The sequence below is a fragment of the Numenius arquata genome, chromosome 9, assembly GCF_964106895.1.
Source record: "Numenius arquata chromosome 9, bNumArq3.hap1.1, whole genome shotgun sequence".
NCBI lineage: Eukaryota > Metazoa > Chordata > Aves > Charadriiformes > Scolopacidae > Numenius > Numenius arquata.
This window is the reverse complement of record NC_133584.1, coordinates 23,262,577-23,279,528: the sequence shown is the minus strand read 5'-3', so window position 1 is coordinate 23,279,528 and position 16,952 is coordinate 23,262,577. Positions and strand designations below refer to the sequence as shown.

General features: G+C 39.1%; 1 protein-coding gene across 1 annotated transcript in view; it reads right to left on the bottom strand.

The window, feature by feature from the left end:
• PER2 (period circadian regulator 2) overlaps positions 1–16,952 on the bottom strand; it is a 42,239-nt gene that overhangs the window by 17,720 nt on the left and 7,567 nt on the right. The window contains exons 4-11 of the mRNA XM_074152984.1: positions 16,558–16,626; positions 13,423–13,577; positions 12,800–12,921; positions 10,969–11,170; positions 6,101–6,152; positions 4,571–4,713; positions 4,159–4,237; positions 100–206 (exon numbers count right to left, since the gene is read on the bottom strand). Of these exons, the coding sequence (XP_074009085.1) occupies positions 100–206; positions 4,159–4,237; positions 4,571–4,713; positions 6,101–6,152; positions 10,969–11,170; positions 12,800–12,921; positions 13,423–13,577; positions 16,558–16,626 (929 nt within the window). The remainder of the gene's footprint in view (positions 1–99; positions 207–4,158; positions 4,238–4,570; positions 4,714–6,100; positions 6,153–10,968; positions 11,171–12,799; positions 12,922–13,422; positions 13,578–16,557; positions 16,627–16,952) is intronic.

Here is a 16,952-nt window from a genome sequence, read left to right as displayed (position 1 = left end):
AATATCACAGTCACAATTTCCACTTGCTGAGGTCTTTGTAGCTGTTATTATTAACTTTTAGAAAAAAAAATATTTATGCCACAGTAAGAGATTACATACTTTTTTTGTGAATTGCTAGCATTAAGGGTCTGTCATTTGGGTGAAGGTGCACCAAGACTGGTGTTCCTATTAAGTCCTGAGGTAGGTATCCCAACAGAGGTACTGCTCTGAGAAGAGAAAAACAAATAAAAATAAAAATCAAGTGGAAAAAAATGTGTATTTAATCTTTAAAATGTTTCCATTTTAAGTTTTCTTTGCTCTTTTTCCTATAAAGAGAATGAATAATTTTAAGTTTAAATTTGAGGAAATAGCAGTGCCAACCTAAGAGCAGTAGTACTCTTTGAACAACCGTGTTCCTCTTTGTTTGTGGAGTGGTTTGGTTTTTGCGGTAACTTGACAAAACAACATTATTGACCAAATCAAGGAGTCTGTTACATCAGTTCTGTGTTTTCTATGCTGCCCAGCTCTAGAGGATAAACACTTACCTAATTTTAAAAGAGCATTAATAAAGTTTAATCTTGTAAAACTCTCATGAAGGTAAGTAGTACCCCAATCTATGGGCTGGAAGCCAAGGCTAAGGATCATAGGATTACTATAGCTGAACTAGCAACAGGGTAGTTGACTAGGACTTTCTCACAGGCAGGTTAAGAGTTCAACTCATAAAGGAGCTGCAGGGAAGCAAGCTTATTAATTAAAATAGAGAATTAAAAGTAATGTTACTGAATTCCTGCACATTACCAATAACCACTTCTGATGATGTAAACGACTAATTTATGTGATGAAATAATGTTCATTGCTCACTTAGAGCATTCATACTAAGAAGAAAGAGTGAGAATTCACAAGTGTCAATTTGCACCTTACCCTGAAAGCTAATCATGCTTTGGAAAAAAAATAACACATTAAGTCAATACAACTCAGTAATGTTTGAAAAGTTGCCAGATGCCAACAAATCATCTGGTAAACTCAAAGCGCTGTATACCTTTCCCCTAGCCCTGTTCACTGACAAAGGCCCAGAAGCAGAAGGATAATCGGGTATCTGAATAGCTTTAACGAAGAACTTCGCCACAGGGCAGCACAGACTCAGGATCTGTGTTGTGCTGGAACTCAAAAGCATTATGGGACAAATGCCCTCAACATTGCACTTCCAATAACTCACAGGGATTAGATCACTTCCCCAAAACATCAAACACACCATTCTCGCAAAGAGGCTGAGATATTCAGGGGAAAACTAGGATAGCAACTAATGCCTTATTATTTAACTAATTGCTTCAATAATGAGTCTTAAAAGCTTGTGGATGATCTAAAACAACTTTACAAAGCTGAAACTCATACCAAATCATATCATTTTGACACACTGACATTTCAAAATAATGCCAGATTCAAAGCACATAAACTCCTTGAGCAGCATAACTGTTAAAATACCCATCAACTCTGAATGACTCCAGTTAGGACATCATCAAATAATGTTGTAAGAAGTAGAAGAAAACGAGGTTTTGTTCACACTGTTTCTATTCTTTGCCACCTGCTTTATGAAAGCCTGGCAAACTACATTTGTTTGTGCTGCGACAGAACACCTACCTTAAAAGGGATCAAATTTAAAGCTGTTATTTATTAACCTAGTTATAAAGAAAGATGCAAGTGTGGTCACTTCTATGCAAAAAAAAAAAATCTCTATGCATTTTTATGGTGCCAGACAATAAAACTAGGGGCAATGGCCCCAGATTGCAGTCTAGAAAGCTTATGCTGGATGTTAGGAAAACTTTTTTAACAAAGCGAGTAGTGCAACACAGGAACAGTTTCCCTTACCAATTGTGTAATCTCAGTCCTTGAAGGTTTTTAGGCATTTATTGAGACAAGGTCACAGCTGACCTAACCTAGAACTGGGCAACAGTTTCCTCTCAAGCAAAAGGCTGGACAGAAAACTCCAACAGTCCCTTCCAACCAGCATTTCTGTAAGCTTATAATGCTGTATTTGAGAATACTTAATCTACTATCTACTGGAGGCAGTTCCTCAGCATCATTATGCTTCCTCATAGTTAATAACTCAAAATAATTCAGAGTTTAAGTTAATAAACTCATTTTATGAATGCAAATGCACATATGGCATAAAAACGGCTGATGAGGAGAGGCAGCAAGTTTAGTTTGTGTTTTATAGAATGACATTTAAAGTGTCAAAACAACATGAATAAGATGTCTCTTTATACTCTTATTGCAAGTGAAATAGAAAACTGCTCTAACCTCATCTACTTAGATCACTCCACTGTGAACTACATAGAAGTCCTTACACCCATCATACACATCAAGTACCAAATATATTTCAAAGATGAATATATACAGGAACAATCCATTTAATTTCAGGAAAATACTTACTTTACTTATTCTCTGCAGAGATCCACTTGCAGAGTTAGGACAAATAAGCATGTTTCTAACCCATGAACACATACTGATTACAGAATTAACTTTGTTTTATGCAAGTCAGGCAATGGTTTCAGTATTACATTATGAATAATTCTCACTCGACAGCAGGTGTTCAGTTGTATATTTTTAAATATTAGACTCCTTTTTCTCTAAAAATCTATTGTTTTGTGCATTACACCTAACTCTGTAGAGCTCAACAGTAATAAATGAATATGCATATCTCTGTAAACATTTATCTGGCTGCCGATGCTCTTGGGAGTTAAATAATTAAAAGCAAAATCAACCAAACATATCGCAAGAACACAAATAAATGAAACAAAATCCTAATATCGGTCCAAGATATAATCAAATCTCACTGTGAGTGTTCAAAAATGGTATTTAAGTGATAACACCAGACTAACAGGAAAGAAGCTTCCATAGTAGCCATAGAAAAGGAATCTTCCATAGTCACTGCACCCACGCCCAAGAACAAGCGCAAAGCTCTCCATTCAATAGTATTGCCATTTCTGTTAAATGACTACTGGAAATAAATGAGCTAGGGGTGCACAGGGGAAGAGAAGCTTTACATTGTGCCATTAGCCAATTTGGAAAGATAAACCCACCCTGCAAAGTTGCAGTTGGCTTGGAGCATTCTTACAATGTTTAAAAACAGAGGAGGGGAGATCTCAGAAGCGAGATGCTACTATTGCAGCCAATTTAATTTTCACTAAGGAAAAAAAACCCAACAAAATAAAATTGCACATACAGCACATCAGAAACCATCATGAAGAAAATATCAAATAAAACATGGTAAGAGGAAGAGAAAGAAAGAGAAAAGGCACCCTGTGTTTTCAACTCAGGAACAAGTGAATTCTCTTGTCAAGTCAAGTCTTCAAAACACTATGACATTCCATAGCGCTTCCCTGTCCTTAAAAGCTTGTTGAGATTATCGCCGCCTCCTCAGCCAAGTACACTCCTAACTCTGAAGGAGCATCTTCCATTCTTTTCATAGACCTTGTGTTTCCATCACCTAAACATCCTCTGAAAGGTCCCAGGCAAAAGCAGTCCGGAGGACTAAAGGAAAGCCTGGCTTACATCTTCATCTCTGAGTCTCTGTGTATGTCTTAAGATCACAAGCAGTATATTTGGTTCTACTCTGAAATGTGAATACTTACTCTAATCAGCTTCCATGGCTGTCAAAGCAATGTGAAGTCTTCAGCCAGTAGAATTTGAGCAGTTTTTGTATACAGACAACAACAGCAAGAACTATGAAGACTGTAGTTTGAACTGAGAACACAGAATATTGTGTATATAATATCTAGTGTTGCATTTAAAAGACCTCTAGTTGTATCTGGGCCAGCACAAAGTGACAGCAGCATAATTGGATCAAACTTTAAAAAAAACCAAAACCACCTAAAAATCTCCTACAGATAATGATTCTTAGCACAGGAATTTTCCCGACTGTGGGTTTGATTCATTGAATTTCTGTCCGGATTTGTCCCAGATGAAAGGAAAATGCAGAAGGCAAATAGTTTTCCACTTAAATACCCCAGTGTAATGTGTTTTCATGCTTAGTGAAAATTAAGGAAGGTACTTTTCTTGGGTTCCCTACTCTTCAGTAGTCACATAATTTTTTAGCCCCGCACAGACATCTTAACCAAATCTTAATAATACCTGTAAAGATACCATTTGCTCATCAGTAGATCGAAAAAGAAAAGTTACCTTTCATCTACATCCTGGAACAAACAGGTCGGTGTGTGTGTAGTTGTAAAAATTCTTTTGTCAGGAGGAATTCTGGGTGCTGAGAGAAAAATAAAAGCAGCTTAACAAGTGGGGTTTTTTTGCGTACATAAAATACTTCAAGTGACACTATAATACTAAGCAAAGTCTAAAAGTCTAAGAGCATATAGGAAAGCAGGTTGCTAGCTCACAGCCTCTCAGCAAGGGCAGAGAGCAGAACCAGCTATCTTTTACTTTAATAAAACCTGAGACCACTGACAGTAACTCATATAGTTGACTTTCTCTTAGGCTGAAATTCTGTTGTGCTACCCGGCATGGAAATTCCTGTAGCAGAACATAGAACAGTTCTTACTTTCAGGAAACCAAATGAGTCTTTGTGCATTCAAAGGATTACCTTCATAACCAGAATGTACTTTTTCCGCAAGCAACACACAGCAAAGTTGGTCCTCTGCTATTTCCGGATCTTGCACTTTGATAAGGTAAGGAGTCATCCGAAACGGGTGATAGCAAATCTCATTTTCACGCTCCTTTCCCGCACTAATAATTAAAAAGAGTTAATTACTTCAATAGATTAATCTTATGTTAAAGTTTTAATGTATCTTTTGTAATTTCCTCATGACACAAGGACTGCATGATAGCTCCTAAAATAGCACCCAAGAACTTAACTTTCTGAATTCTCTTTTTTTTTTTTTTTTTTTGGTATAAGAGAAGCTAATTCTGATAGCATCCTTTGCATACCAACTGCAATGAAAAAAACCACTGTCCTCTCTACTGCCTGAAATAAAAAGATGCACAATTGATTTAAATGGAAATTTGTTGAAAAAAAATACCCACTTTCTATAATAAACTATTTTGTTGATCCAATAATCTTAATCTGTGACACTATACCCTTCAGAGGGATGAATTTATAGTTGTATTTTATGAAGACTGCTATATTCCCTCAGTTAACATAAAGACCTTCTTTTAGTCATTATTTATACTAATTTACATAGAACGACGACTCAGAAATTCTTACCTATAATACCAGTTATTTACTTAATAAGAATCCAAAGTATAGTAATGAAAATAAAAACCATTTACACAGTGACCAAAAAAAGAATTCATTTTTAATACAACAGCCCAGCTTTATAAAACTAAAGCTTTTGGAACCAATGTTAGTTGGACAAAAAAAAAAAAGTCTACAATAACACCAGCAGTACTGTTAACAATAGATCCAACCCAACGCTCCGGAGCAGTGCATTGGCTCTAATTTTTTTTACTTTATTTGTCCCTTAATGATCAGTATTTATTTTCTCCAGAAGTAATAAAGTAGTAGGATTCACAATTTTTGGTTTTGGAAATGCTACCAGAGAGGCAATAAGCAGCAAGAAATCAAATTGTACAAGAATGAACGTGAATAAGTTGCCAACACTTCCTAAATAAAAGCAACTAAAGGAAGCGGGGGTAGGAAAAGAAGGAAGTAAAGGAAAACCAAAAGGAGAGGTGTCATCCAGTAACTGTGAGGGAGACAAGTCAAGTTACCCTCATGCATCTTTCTCTACGAGACGCTTGAGATAAATTTAAGATTAGACATTCGTATTCTACAATGAAAGAGACTCTGTAGCAGGTGCTGAACAGAACAGTTTAGTTAACATGAACTGAAGACTTTCCATAGCAGTAGGAGATACCGTATCAGCTTCTTTATGGTGCACAGGTCAATATTCACACGGATTAACTTCTAAGATGCAACTTCCTGAAATCACTTTGCAGTTTTCTCTGTAGCTTCTAGGAGTTAATCAACTAGAGGACATGCATACGTTTCGCCTCATGTTCACATTATGGAAAAGTAAGAAACTTACATACCGTATGGTTCTTATAAAAGTCACATTTTTGTAATGCATGGTTTCATAATATAAAACTAAGCTTTTTAATACTGTTGTCTTACCTGATGCGACAGAAAAAAGATTTCTCCTCCATGCAATCCTGGGTGGAAGACTCTAGAAATATTAAACAAATTTCATAACAAGTTACAAATCACTATGAGATTATGATATGTAAAACAAAATTTTTTCCTTACGTGATAAAGGCTGAATTCTTTAAAAAGTTTATATACCCTGAAGTCTCCACATGTATTTGCTAAACAATGTACTTCATAAGCAACTAAATCTGAATACCGCTCAGATTCTGAGGCTGGCATATGAATCACAGCTGCTTGCTAATTAAGCCTTTTGTCAAAACCATATCCAAACAGTTCTCCAGTTTGACCTGTTTACTCTTATCAGCTTTTCCATTCTACTTTGTAGCTTTGACCAAAAACGTTTGATTATCTGGAACCCCAGAATTTTACCTTTTTCCTAGAAAAGCTAGATCATCAAATCCACTTACCCTCTCACAAAAAAGTATTTTTCATGACAGCTTCCTCTCATCTTTTAAGCCTATTTCCCTCCTTTTCCAGAGTGGCCACAGGCTGATTTTTCAAGGCAAGTTCTGGTCATTTAAAGGCCTCACTGCACAGTACTTTTACATATTATATTCTATGGCAGCTGATGAGATAGTGTGCGTAGTTCCACCTACTGCATTTTTGAAATTTAAAGCTATACATAAACATAATAAAACTACAGAAAATGTTTCAGAAAAAAAAATATTGCCTGAGTAATACTAGTAATTAGGATCACATGGTCAGAATTCACCATTGACCCTGTTTTGAGCTAGAGGTTGGACTACAGACCTCAGAAGGTCCTTTCCAACCTGTTTTATGTATGCATTCCTTAGTATATATTTATTGCTAATTGTTTTTTCAGATAAATATGGCTCACACTGACTTACTTAATAGATTTAGTATAAAATGGATTGGAATTCAAACATTTAGAGCAGACACTGAATTTCAAATGTTTGGTTAAAACAGTTGGCAGCTATTTCTCAGTTTCTAACAGCTGTAGCTACACTAGTAAAACAATCCTCCCACAAACAAATATCAAGCGCCCCAAGACCTCTGATCCTTCACCATTAGCATGCCTAACATCATTCTTCTACGGCTAAAAGAACAGAGATACGATTACACTTGAGGAATGCACAGTGATGGTAGCTCAAGTACATTTTTCTGCACTGTAATCAAGGTTTCCAGTATTCAAATTTTAAAAGGAAGGAGGGAGAATATTATCCTCCTTATATGTGAAGAAAAGGATTTTTAAAGAAAAACTGCGGTCATTTGATTACTACTGAATCAAGATTAAGCCTGAGGAAAGCATGCCACGGTTTGAAGGAGGCCACATTAGTGAGGACTCACACTCTGACATTTCATCAGAGAAAGGTGATAGACGTTTAGAAATTACTGCTAGAGAACAATGGGAAAACCCTTTCCTAGAAGGGGAAAAGGGTACTAGGCTAAGAGTTAACAAAGCTCACGGACAGAGCTTTAAGCCGAAAGTTAAGGGGGATGGGGATAAAACCAGGCCTGCTGGTAATGAACCTGAGTGTCAAGGGCCAAAGATGGGGGTGAAATCAGTAGCCCAGGTCAAGTGCATCTACGCTAATGCACGTAGCATGGGCAACAAACAGGATGAGCTGGAAGCCATGGTGCGGCAGGACAACTATGACATAGTTGCCATCACGGAAACGTGGTGGGACGATGGTCATGACTGGAATGCTGCAATAAGTGGCTATAAGCTCTTCAGAAGGAATAGGCAAGGAAGGAGGGGGGGGTGTGTGGCTCTGTACATTAGGGAGTTGTTTGACTCTATAGAGATAGACTCCAGTGATGAAGAAGTGGAGTGTTTATGGGTAAGGGTGAAAGGGAAGGCTAACAAAGGTGATTTTGTGCTGGGAGTCTGCTATAGACCACCCAACCAGGATGAGCAGGCTGATGAGGTATTCTACAAGCGGCTGGCTGCAGTCTCGCAAACGCCAGCCCTTGTTCTAGTTGGGGACTTCAACTTACCAGACATCTGCTGGAAATATAACACAGCAGAGAGCAGGCAGGCTAGGAGGTTCCTCGAGTGTATGGAGGATAACTTCCTGACACAAATGGTAGGTAAGCCTACCAGGGGAGGTGCCTTGCTAGACCTACTGTTCACAAATAAAGAAGGGCTAGTTGGGGACGTGGAGGTCGGAGACAGTCTTGGGCTTAGTGATCATGAAATGGTTAAGTTTTCCATTCATAGTGAGGTAAGGAAGGGGATTAACAAAACCTCCATCTTGGACTTCCGGTGGGCAGACTTTAACCTGTTCAGAACCCTGGTTGGGAGAGTCCCGTGGGAGGTAGTCCTGAGAGACAAAGGAGCCCAGGAAGGCTGGACGCTCTTCAAGAGGGAAATCCTAAAGGCCCAGGAGCAGGCTGTCCCCATGAGGCGCAAAATTAAAGGGCGGGGAAAATGGCCGGCCTGGATGAACAAAGAGCTCTTGATGGGACTTAAGGAAAAAAGGAAGGTTTACCACCTTTGGAAGAGGGGACAGGCAACTCGGGAGGAGTACAGAGATTGTGTTAGGTCATACAGAGAAAAAATCAGGAAGGCAAAAGCCCAGCTAGAACTCAACCTGGCCATTAATATAAGGGACAACAAAAAAAGTTTCTATAAATACATCAACAAAAAGAGAGTGACAGAGAATGTCCATCCCTTACTGGATGCGGGGGGAAACCTTGCAACCAAGGATGAGGAGAAGGCTGAGATACTTAATGCCTTCTTTACCTCTGTCTTTAATAGTCAGACCAGCTACCCCCAGGGAGTTCAGCTTCTTGGGCTGGAAGATAAGAATGGAGAACAGAACAACTCCCCTGTAATCCATGAGGAAGTAGTTAATGATTTGCTTATGCACCTGGACACGCATAAGTCTATGGGGCCGGATGGCATTCACCCAAAGGTTCTCAGGGAGCTGGCAAGAGAGCTCACCAAGCCTCTCTCCATTATTTATCAACAATCCTGGTCAACAGGAGAGGTGCCAGATGACTGGAGGGTGGCCAATGTGACGCCCATCTACAAGAAGGGCCGGAAGGAGGATCCTGCAAACTACAGGCCTGTCAGCCTGACCTCGGTACCGGGAAAGATCATGGAGAGGATCATCCTGAGTGAGCTCTCAAGGCACGTGCAGGGCAGCCAAGGGATCAGGGCCAGCCAGCATGGGTTTATGAGAGGGAAGTCCTGCCTGACCAACTTGATCTCTTTCTATGACCGTGTGACCCGCTTTCTCGATGAGGGGAAGGCTGTGGATGTTGTCTACCTGGACTTTGGTAAGGCCTTTGACACCGTCCCTCACGGCATTCTCCTGGAGAAACTGGAGAATCATGGCATAGACAAGTGTACCCTCCGCTGGATAAAAAACTGGCTGGATAGCCGTGCTCAGCGAGTTGTGATTAATGGAGCAAAATCTGGTTGGCGGCCGGTCATCAGTGGTGTCCCTCAGGGCTCAGTTTTGGGGCCAGTCTTGTTCAATATCTTCATTGATGATCTAGATAAGGGGATTGAGTGCACCCTCAGTAAGTTTGCGGATGACACCAAGCTAGGTGGGAGTGTTGATCTGCTTGAGGGTCGGCAGGCTCTACAGAGGGACCTGGACAGGTTGGACCAATGGGCCAAGGCCAATGGGATGAGGTTTAATAAGGCCAAGTGCCGGGTTCTGCATTTCGGCCACAACAACCCCAAGCAACGCTACAGGCTTGGGGAAGAGTGGCTGGAAAGCTGCCCGGCAGAAAAGGACCTGGGAGTGTTAGTGGACAGCTGGCTTAACATGAGCCAGCAGTGTGCCCAGGCAGCCAAGAAGGCCAACGGCATCCTGGCCTGTATCAGGAATAGCGTGGCCAGCAGGAGCAGGGAAGTCATCGTGCCTCTGTACTCGGCACTTTGAGGCCTCACCTCGAGTACTGTGTTCAGTTTTGGGCCCCTCACTACAGGAAAGACATTGAAGTGCTGGAGCGTGTCCAGAGGAGAGCCACCAAGCTGGTGAGGGGTCTGGAGAACAAGTCCTATGAGGAGAGGCTGAGGGAACTGGGCATGTTTAGTTTGGAGAAGAGGAGGCTGAGGGGAGACCTCATTGCCCTCTACAACTACCTGAAAGGAAACTGTAGAGAGGCGGGGGTTGGCCTCTTCTCCCAAGGGAATAACGACAGGACCAGAGGAAATGGTATGAAGCTGCGGCAAGGGAGGTTTAGATTAGATATTAGGAAGAATTACTTTACTGAGAGAGTGGTCAAGCACTGGAACAGCCTGCCCAGGGAGGTGGTGGAGTCACCATCCCTGGAGGTATTTAAGAAACGTGTAGACGTGGCTCTTCAGGGCATGCTCTAGTGCCCGGGATTGTTGGTTTGTGGTGGGGTGTTGTGTGTGGGGTTTAGTTGATGGATGCTGCTTTTTTTTTTTTTTTTTTTTTTGGGGGGGGTGTTGTTGTTTGTTTGGTTTTGTGTTGTGTTTTTTTGTTTGTTTGTGTGTTTTTGTTTTTTTTTTTTTTTTTTTTAATGTGGTTGGACTCGATGATCTCAAAGGTCCCTTCCAACCACTAAGATTCTGTGATTCTGTGAAGTGTAAAGCAAACCCACTACTCAGCATGAACACCTACTTATGTTTTCATTCATCGTTTGGATGAAAGTGGCACAAGAGCCAACAAACAATGACATTCAGAAGAGTTTAAGCGAACAGACAAGCCTTGCTGATTCATAGAAGTGTGTTATACATCTAGTATTGTTCAGAGATGTTCTAATAATGCATCTGTGTAATACCCTCAAAAAGTGATGGAAAAAGGATGGAAGGATATTAAAATCAGTTCAAGTATTTGTATTTGCATGACTGAAAGGTCAGAGAAAAATGTGCTGTTGAGACCACTCACCAGCTCTATTGCAAATATTCCATGATGGTAATCTGTACGGGGTAGTAGAAGTATAGAACACACTGACATCCTGAGGTGCCAAGAACTCCACAAATTTGGCATTTTTAAAATAACCCCTCTTACAGCGGAGAATAGAAGCAGCTTGATCGGAGATGTACAAAATTTTCCCAGTAATCAAAGAAACAGCTACAGCAAACATATCCTAAAAATAAAAATCTCAAATTATTTAGACAGTTTAAAACATTCTTCAACCCAGTATGTATTTCTTACACAAACATTTAAAATATAAAAGCATTAATAAGTTCAAAATAAAAATTAAGGAAATAATATTAAACCGCATCTGCTTAGGGAGCAATAAAATCAAATTAATCTGCATAAGAAGTAGACAGACAGTACACTTTTTGAACTATGCAATAATAACACAGTATCATCTTACTGGGTTACAAGCCCCAAAATTTTATGATGCAGAATGAATTTACAAATTAAGAATTAAAGAGCTCCCAGCTATAAAACTGCATGTTTTCCTTGTGCTTATTACAGGCTTATTTTACAGTTATGAAATTCAACTGGTTTGTGAAAGGCTGTTTATGTTAGCTTGTCCATCCACTGCAAAATGAAAAAGAGCACTCTATACCACTTGGTAAAATAATGAGTAGACAGGTGGAAAAAAAAAAGTCCCACACAACCATACACACATTCCACTTGTATCAGTTCCATTCCAGTTGTATCATTTCACATTGCTTTTCTTCTTGACACAGAAGAGCTTCCTGCGTCATAACCTTTAGTGCTCTATCCACTAACACTATACACAAACTTAAGAGCTGTCGTCAGAACACCGGTTTCACAAACTCAGATGCTTCAGATCAACTGAACGATGTTTATGATAGTTGGCTGAAGTTCTCAGTCGTACTCTAGACTTCCTATTTATTTTACCTTGTGGGCAACCTTTACTACCCATAGATAACAACAAAACCCACCTACTTCAAGCTAGAGAACATCCCCTACCATGCCATTATTTTATTGATTTCAGAACTTCATACATTCAGGCAGAGGCTTCGGGGGGCAAGCGGAATAGGGGAAGGTAGTCTAATAAGTTTACATGCAATTATTTTTTGAAGACTGAAGAGTTCATAATAGATCCCTAACACAGTGGTAATGTGGAGAATAAATTTTAAAAAAAAATAAAAATCAGACTATCATTTTACTGCTAAGAACTATGCTGATTGTCATAGCTATTCTTATCTAGACAAGAAGAGATAGCATCACTGGGTCACACAGTATGCCAAAGATCAGTTGCAAAGACTAGACAAATGCTACAGAAAAGAATACAACAAACAGTGATTCCAGCACTTTCATCACTTTTCAGTCACATTAACACAAAGAACTGGTGAAACATCAAATAACCCCTACTGGTAAGGATAAGCTGAAACAATTCATAGGTGTACCTTGACTGAAATTTGGAAAGAGCTACTCTCCAACTTTAGCAGTTGCTCTAAAATGAAAGTTAATGTCTCACAGTGCATTGCATCACACAGTTGTTGAGATATGTCACACCATCATCCCTAAGTACAAAGTACAATTCAGAGGACCAAGGAGTTTAGATTATTTATTTCACACCTAACTGACAAAAAAGCTTAGATCAAGCTCCTATGGGCAAAGTCTGCAAAGGCTCAGAGTTTCTATTCAACATTCACTGGAAGGCAAAAGCCAGCTTCTTCAGCTTACTGGCCTAGCCACCAACTCTTACCTTGTAAAAAGAGGGTGAGCCTGAGAATTCCAGTTCCAGAAAACGTTTTCAATACACACTGTAGACTTGGGTCACCGTACTCACCGCATTTTTCATGATGTATTCTGAGGTTATAGCCTCCACTTCTTCCACCGTGTAAGATGACACATTGAGTCCAGCAGGCTGGGATTCATTAATCATCAACAATTGGTAATACTCCTCATTGGCTACATAAGAATATTAAACAACTTATGTTAAGAATTAAAAATCTCATCAATAAACATCCAGCCTGGAAGCGGTAAATGGACAAAACCTTTTTTGGCATAAGCACAGAAAGAGCAGTTGGGAAATCAAGGTACTGCTCCAAATTAGTTTTTCCTTGGTAGAGCTTCCTCATCAGTAACCCAAATAAGTTTACCCATCTTAATATACCCATATGTGTGTGATCATCTATTTTGGTCTGTTTGACAGTTCAAATAGTATGACATTGTAAATGGTTTTTAAATTATTTTTCTAACTCAACAAATATCAGTAAAATATCAAGCATCATCAGTCTTAACTCCCAAAGGAACACAAGTTAACAGAGCCAGTAAGTGGGAACACCATGAAAATACCTGTTTAGAGAGGTTTTCAAACATAATAAACTTAGCTTTACACAGACAACTACATTTTAATTCCTATTTTAAATGTTTACTTTTATTCAGATTGGCATTATCATACTTGATTACCTTTAACTTGTTTAATGCTTTTAAGGGCGTATTTCAACGTCGTTAGGACACTAGATTTGCCTTTAATTCTCTTTTCAGAAGGAAGGTGAGCTTTCAGCTCTTGTAATGTTTTCAGCAATTCCTTTTGTGTTTTGGCTTTAGTGGACTGCTCACTACTGTAAGATTAAAGAAAAAAATAAAATGTCACTTGAATGCTTGAATTGCCCAAATAAACTCTGACACTTGTCACGTACCTGAATTTGTACAGCTAGCCATGTTAACTTTTCCAGTACTTAGTATCAACATTCAGAACTTACAATAATTCTTAAATTAGCGAGAATCATTTAAAATGAAATATTTACCACCACCTGAAGTCTTATTGTAAAATGTACCCTGTAAGTGCAACAGTACATATACCCAAGCACCAAAGAATTTTTTATTTATTTTGCCACAGTCTCCCTCCTCCCTTTTTAGTGGTATTTTCCTTAGTTCCTTTCAAATTCAAACTCATAGAAATGTTCATGGACTTCAAAGGAGAGAAGCAGGAGGTCCATTCAAGTCTTCACCTCCTGTTCGAGCAGGTTCTCATAAGAAAGGTCCCTGAAAAGGGAATGGCAGGGGGAGAGCATCAAGTTAACAAAACAAATGGAGAAATCCTTGGAACAACGTATCCCAGTTAAGCATAGCAATACATTAAATAAGATAAAGAAACTCGACTAAATATGTAGGGTAAAGAATCAGAGGAGGATGGAGACAGAAATTGCATTCACATCTCAGGTGCATTTTCAGAAGTGCTGTCTCAGTGCAGAAGGTCAAACTACAGAGAGATTATCAGCGTCAACGTCAGAAAATTATTGCCTGCCTTTGCAGTTCCTGATACCTCTCCCCATTACTAAGAGGTGCTGACAAAATCAAAAAGGAAAAGGAGGGAAGGGAAGGGAAGGAAGGAGGTGGATGACAAGGATGGGTGGCAGGTGGGTAGGAAGCAGTTAAAATGAAAAAAAGAAATCACCTTGTCTTTCTCATTGGAGTAGATTTTAAAAGCTAATCAGTCACAACAATCAAGAGGTTCCTAGAGCTTTTCTTAAATCTTCCTGAAAATAAGTTATTTCCCATCAAAAGGAAGGTCTTTTCTTACCACCTGATTGTCATGGCTAGTAGTCTCTAAGAAGCGAAGCTACCCTAAGTACCACTGTAGAAACCATAGTCTTAGCAACTGCACTGCCCTGTCTGAAGTGTTCACTAAAGTAGCTTAGCTTCCAGGTAATTTTCAAGAGGATTTCTGAACATTTTTCTGGGAAGTTCGAAAAGTTCTTCAGATAGGTCTATCATCTGACAGGTGTTGGGTGCATTTTACAAAAAATGCTTGGAAAGTGACAAAGCTGGCTTGTACTAGAGAATACACATTGTTCTTGCTTACATCACAATGTACTATGAGAAACACAGCATTCACTTAATCAGTGGTCATTTTGTACTGAGAAATAATGGCAAGGAGTAAGACAAAAGAGTATAGTACTCCCTTGGGAAACATTATGTTCGTGCTGTATATTAAAATCACATTTACAACTTGGCTTGACAGTTATGGACTGATGCAATCAAACAGGGCCTTGTTAATAGAAGAACCCTCTACACTGGCAGTAGGGAAAAAGAGAGAGGGAAAAGATTTATGCTGAGCATATTGCTGGTTTTGTGCTCTCTGAGTATGCTTCATGAGAGTGGTCAGACTCTTGCAAGAAAAGAAACCTTTCCAAATCAGCCTACAGCAGCAGCAAATATAGAAGACGGACCTCCTTGGAAACACAATACAACTCAAAAATGTTTTTCCAAAGATCAGTAGTATCAGGCACAGTAGCCAACTACAGGGAAGGTGTGAGCAGCAGAGGACAGAATAAGCAAGTTCTATAAAAATAGGAGCTAAACGTGTGGCTTATCAGCCTATTTTAGTCTTCTCCTTAAAGATCATTCTCTAGATGTCCTCAGTCTCCCATTCCCAAAAGATGATCAGATTCTGCTCTGTAACCCTCTAGCACTGTACCTGACAGCAAGGGAAAACACAGTGGCATCCAGATTCATATTTATTTCTGAGCAGAGAGCTATTAGTGAAATTTAAAATAAAGAGGTATCAGAAAAACTGTAATAAGTAACCCTCCAAAAATCTTGCAGTGAAGAAACTGAAATCAATGGGAAAGGAAGATTAATAAATGCCTTTGGTTCGCTCTTTCATACTAAGCAACATGAACTCCAGAACACAATTTCCAATTGAAAATACAGCATGGAACAAGATCTCCAGGTGCCTGGAAGGCAGACACAGAAAATAAGTTCATCAAGCACCAAAAGGTGCGTAAGGGTAATTTTAATATATCACTTCTCTAGAAACTGCATCAGGTAGAAATACTTTCACATAGGTACATGTAGATAAGGGTCTTAACATGAGTACACTATAGCTACATATCCTTGATCTACTCGGGATCAGGTTTTGGTCTCCTGATCAGAAGCTGACTTAAAAAAGTCAGTAAGTACAGCAGGGCACCCTGAAGTGTCCAGATTTGAGCCTTCAATGCCACCACATTTCTCAAGGCTATCAGGGCCAGAAGCACAGTTCATACAGAGGGATTCCTGCAGCTGATGTTGGTTTATCCTTACAGACTTGAGGCTTGAATCCTGGTGAATGGAACACAGGAGAAGGAGAGGATACGGCTGCTGGACATCAGAACACATCCAACTCAATAGGTGAATTCTGATGTTAAAACACTATTAGGTTGTCCTCAGGCAAGGACTTCAGACTAACTTCTGAAGAGTGGAAAACTTAAAGAAAAGCTTCAAGAAAACCACTAGAGTTGAAGCAATATTCAAAGTGAAGCACAAAAATAAAATTACAGAGCCCAGCTACTAAATCAAAACAAAGTAAGATGACTTGAAAGGTTATCACACAACTCGCATGAAACAGAAACGAAAAGCTCTAATTCAACTAAGTGGTTAATAGGACATGCTACCGCTTAGGGACAGGAAGAGAATCAAAGATAGGATTTCTTGTGTACTCCTCAAGGTTTAGCCAAAACAAAACAAAACAAAAAAACAGAACACAACACTATTTAGTTTTCTGCATTTAGCATTAGATACATGCAAATTACTGAAACTATATGCACATTAATTTACCTGCATCCACTGCTGGACTGATTGTGTTCAGAGTTTGCAATCATCAGACTAAACGCATTTGAGCTTGAACTAGAATAAGGAAAGACACAGAGAGATAATTATTAGTAAACCTAACAATCAACTGTTTAATTCATTTTAGCTATTCCTATTAATGATTGGCTATCTAGAAACAAAACTCAACAAGTTTAAAAGCTGCTGCCTGGCACAGCAAATGGAAACTATAGCTGTTACACATTTCTTTAAGAAGGTTCTTCTTACTGTAGTAGCTTTGCTCTTTCACTTTCTTTCATATTTAAGAGATGAAAATAGCACAGTTGCAGCCTTACACATAAGAACAGACTGACAGATTTTGATATACAATTAGAGAAGTTGGTTTACAAGAAAATTTATAAATA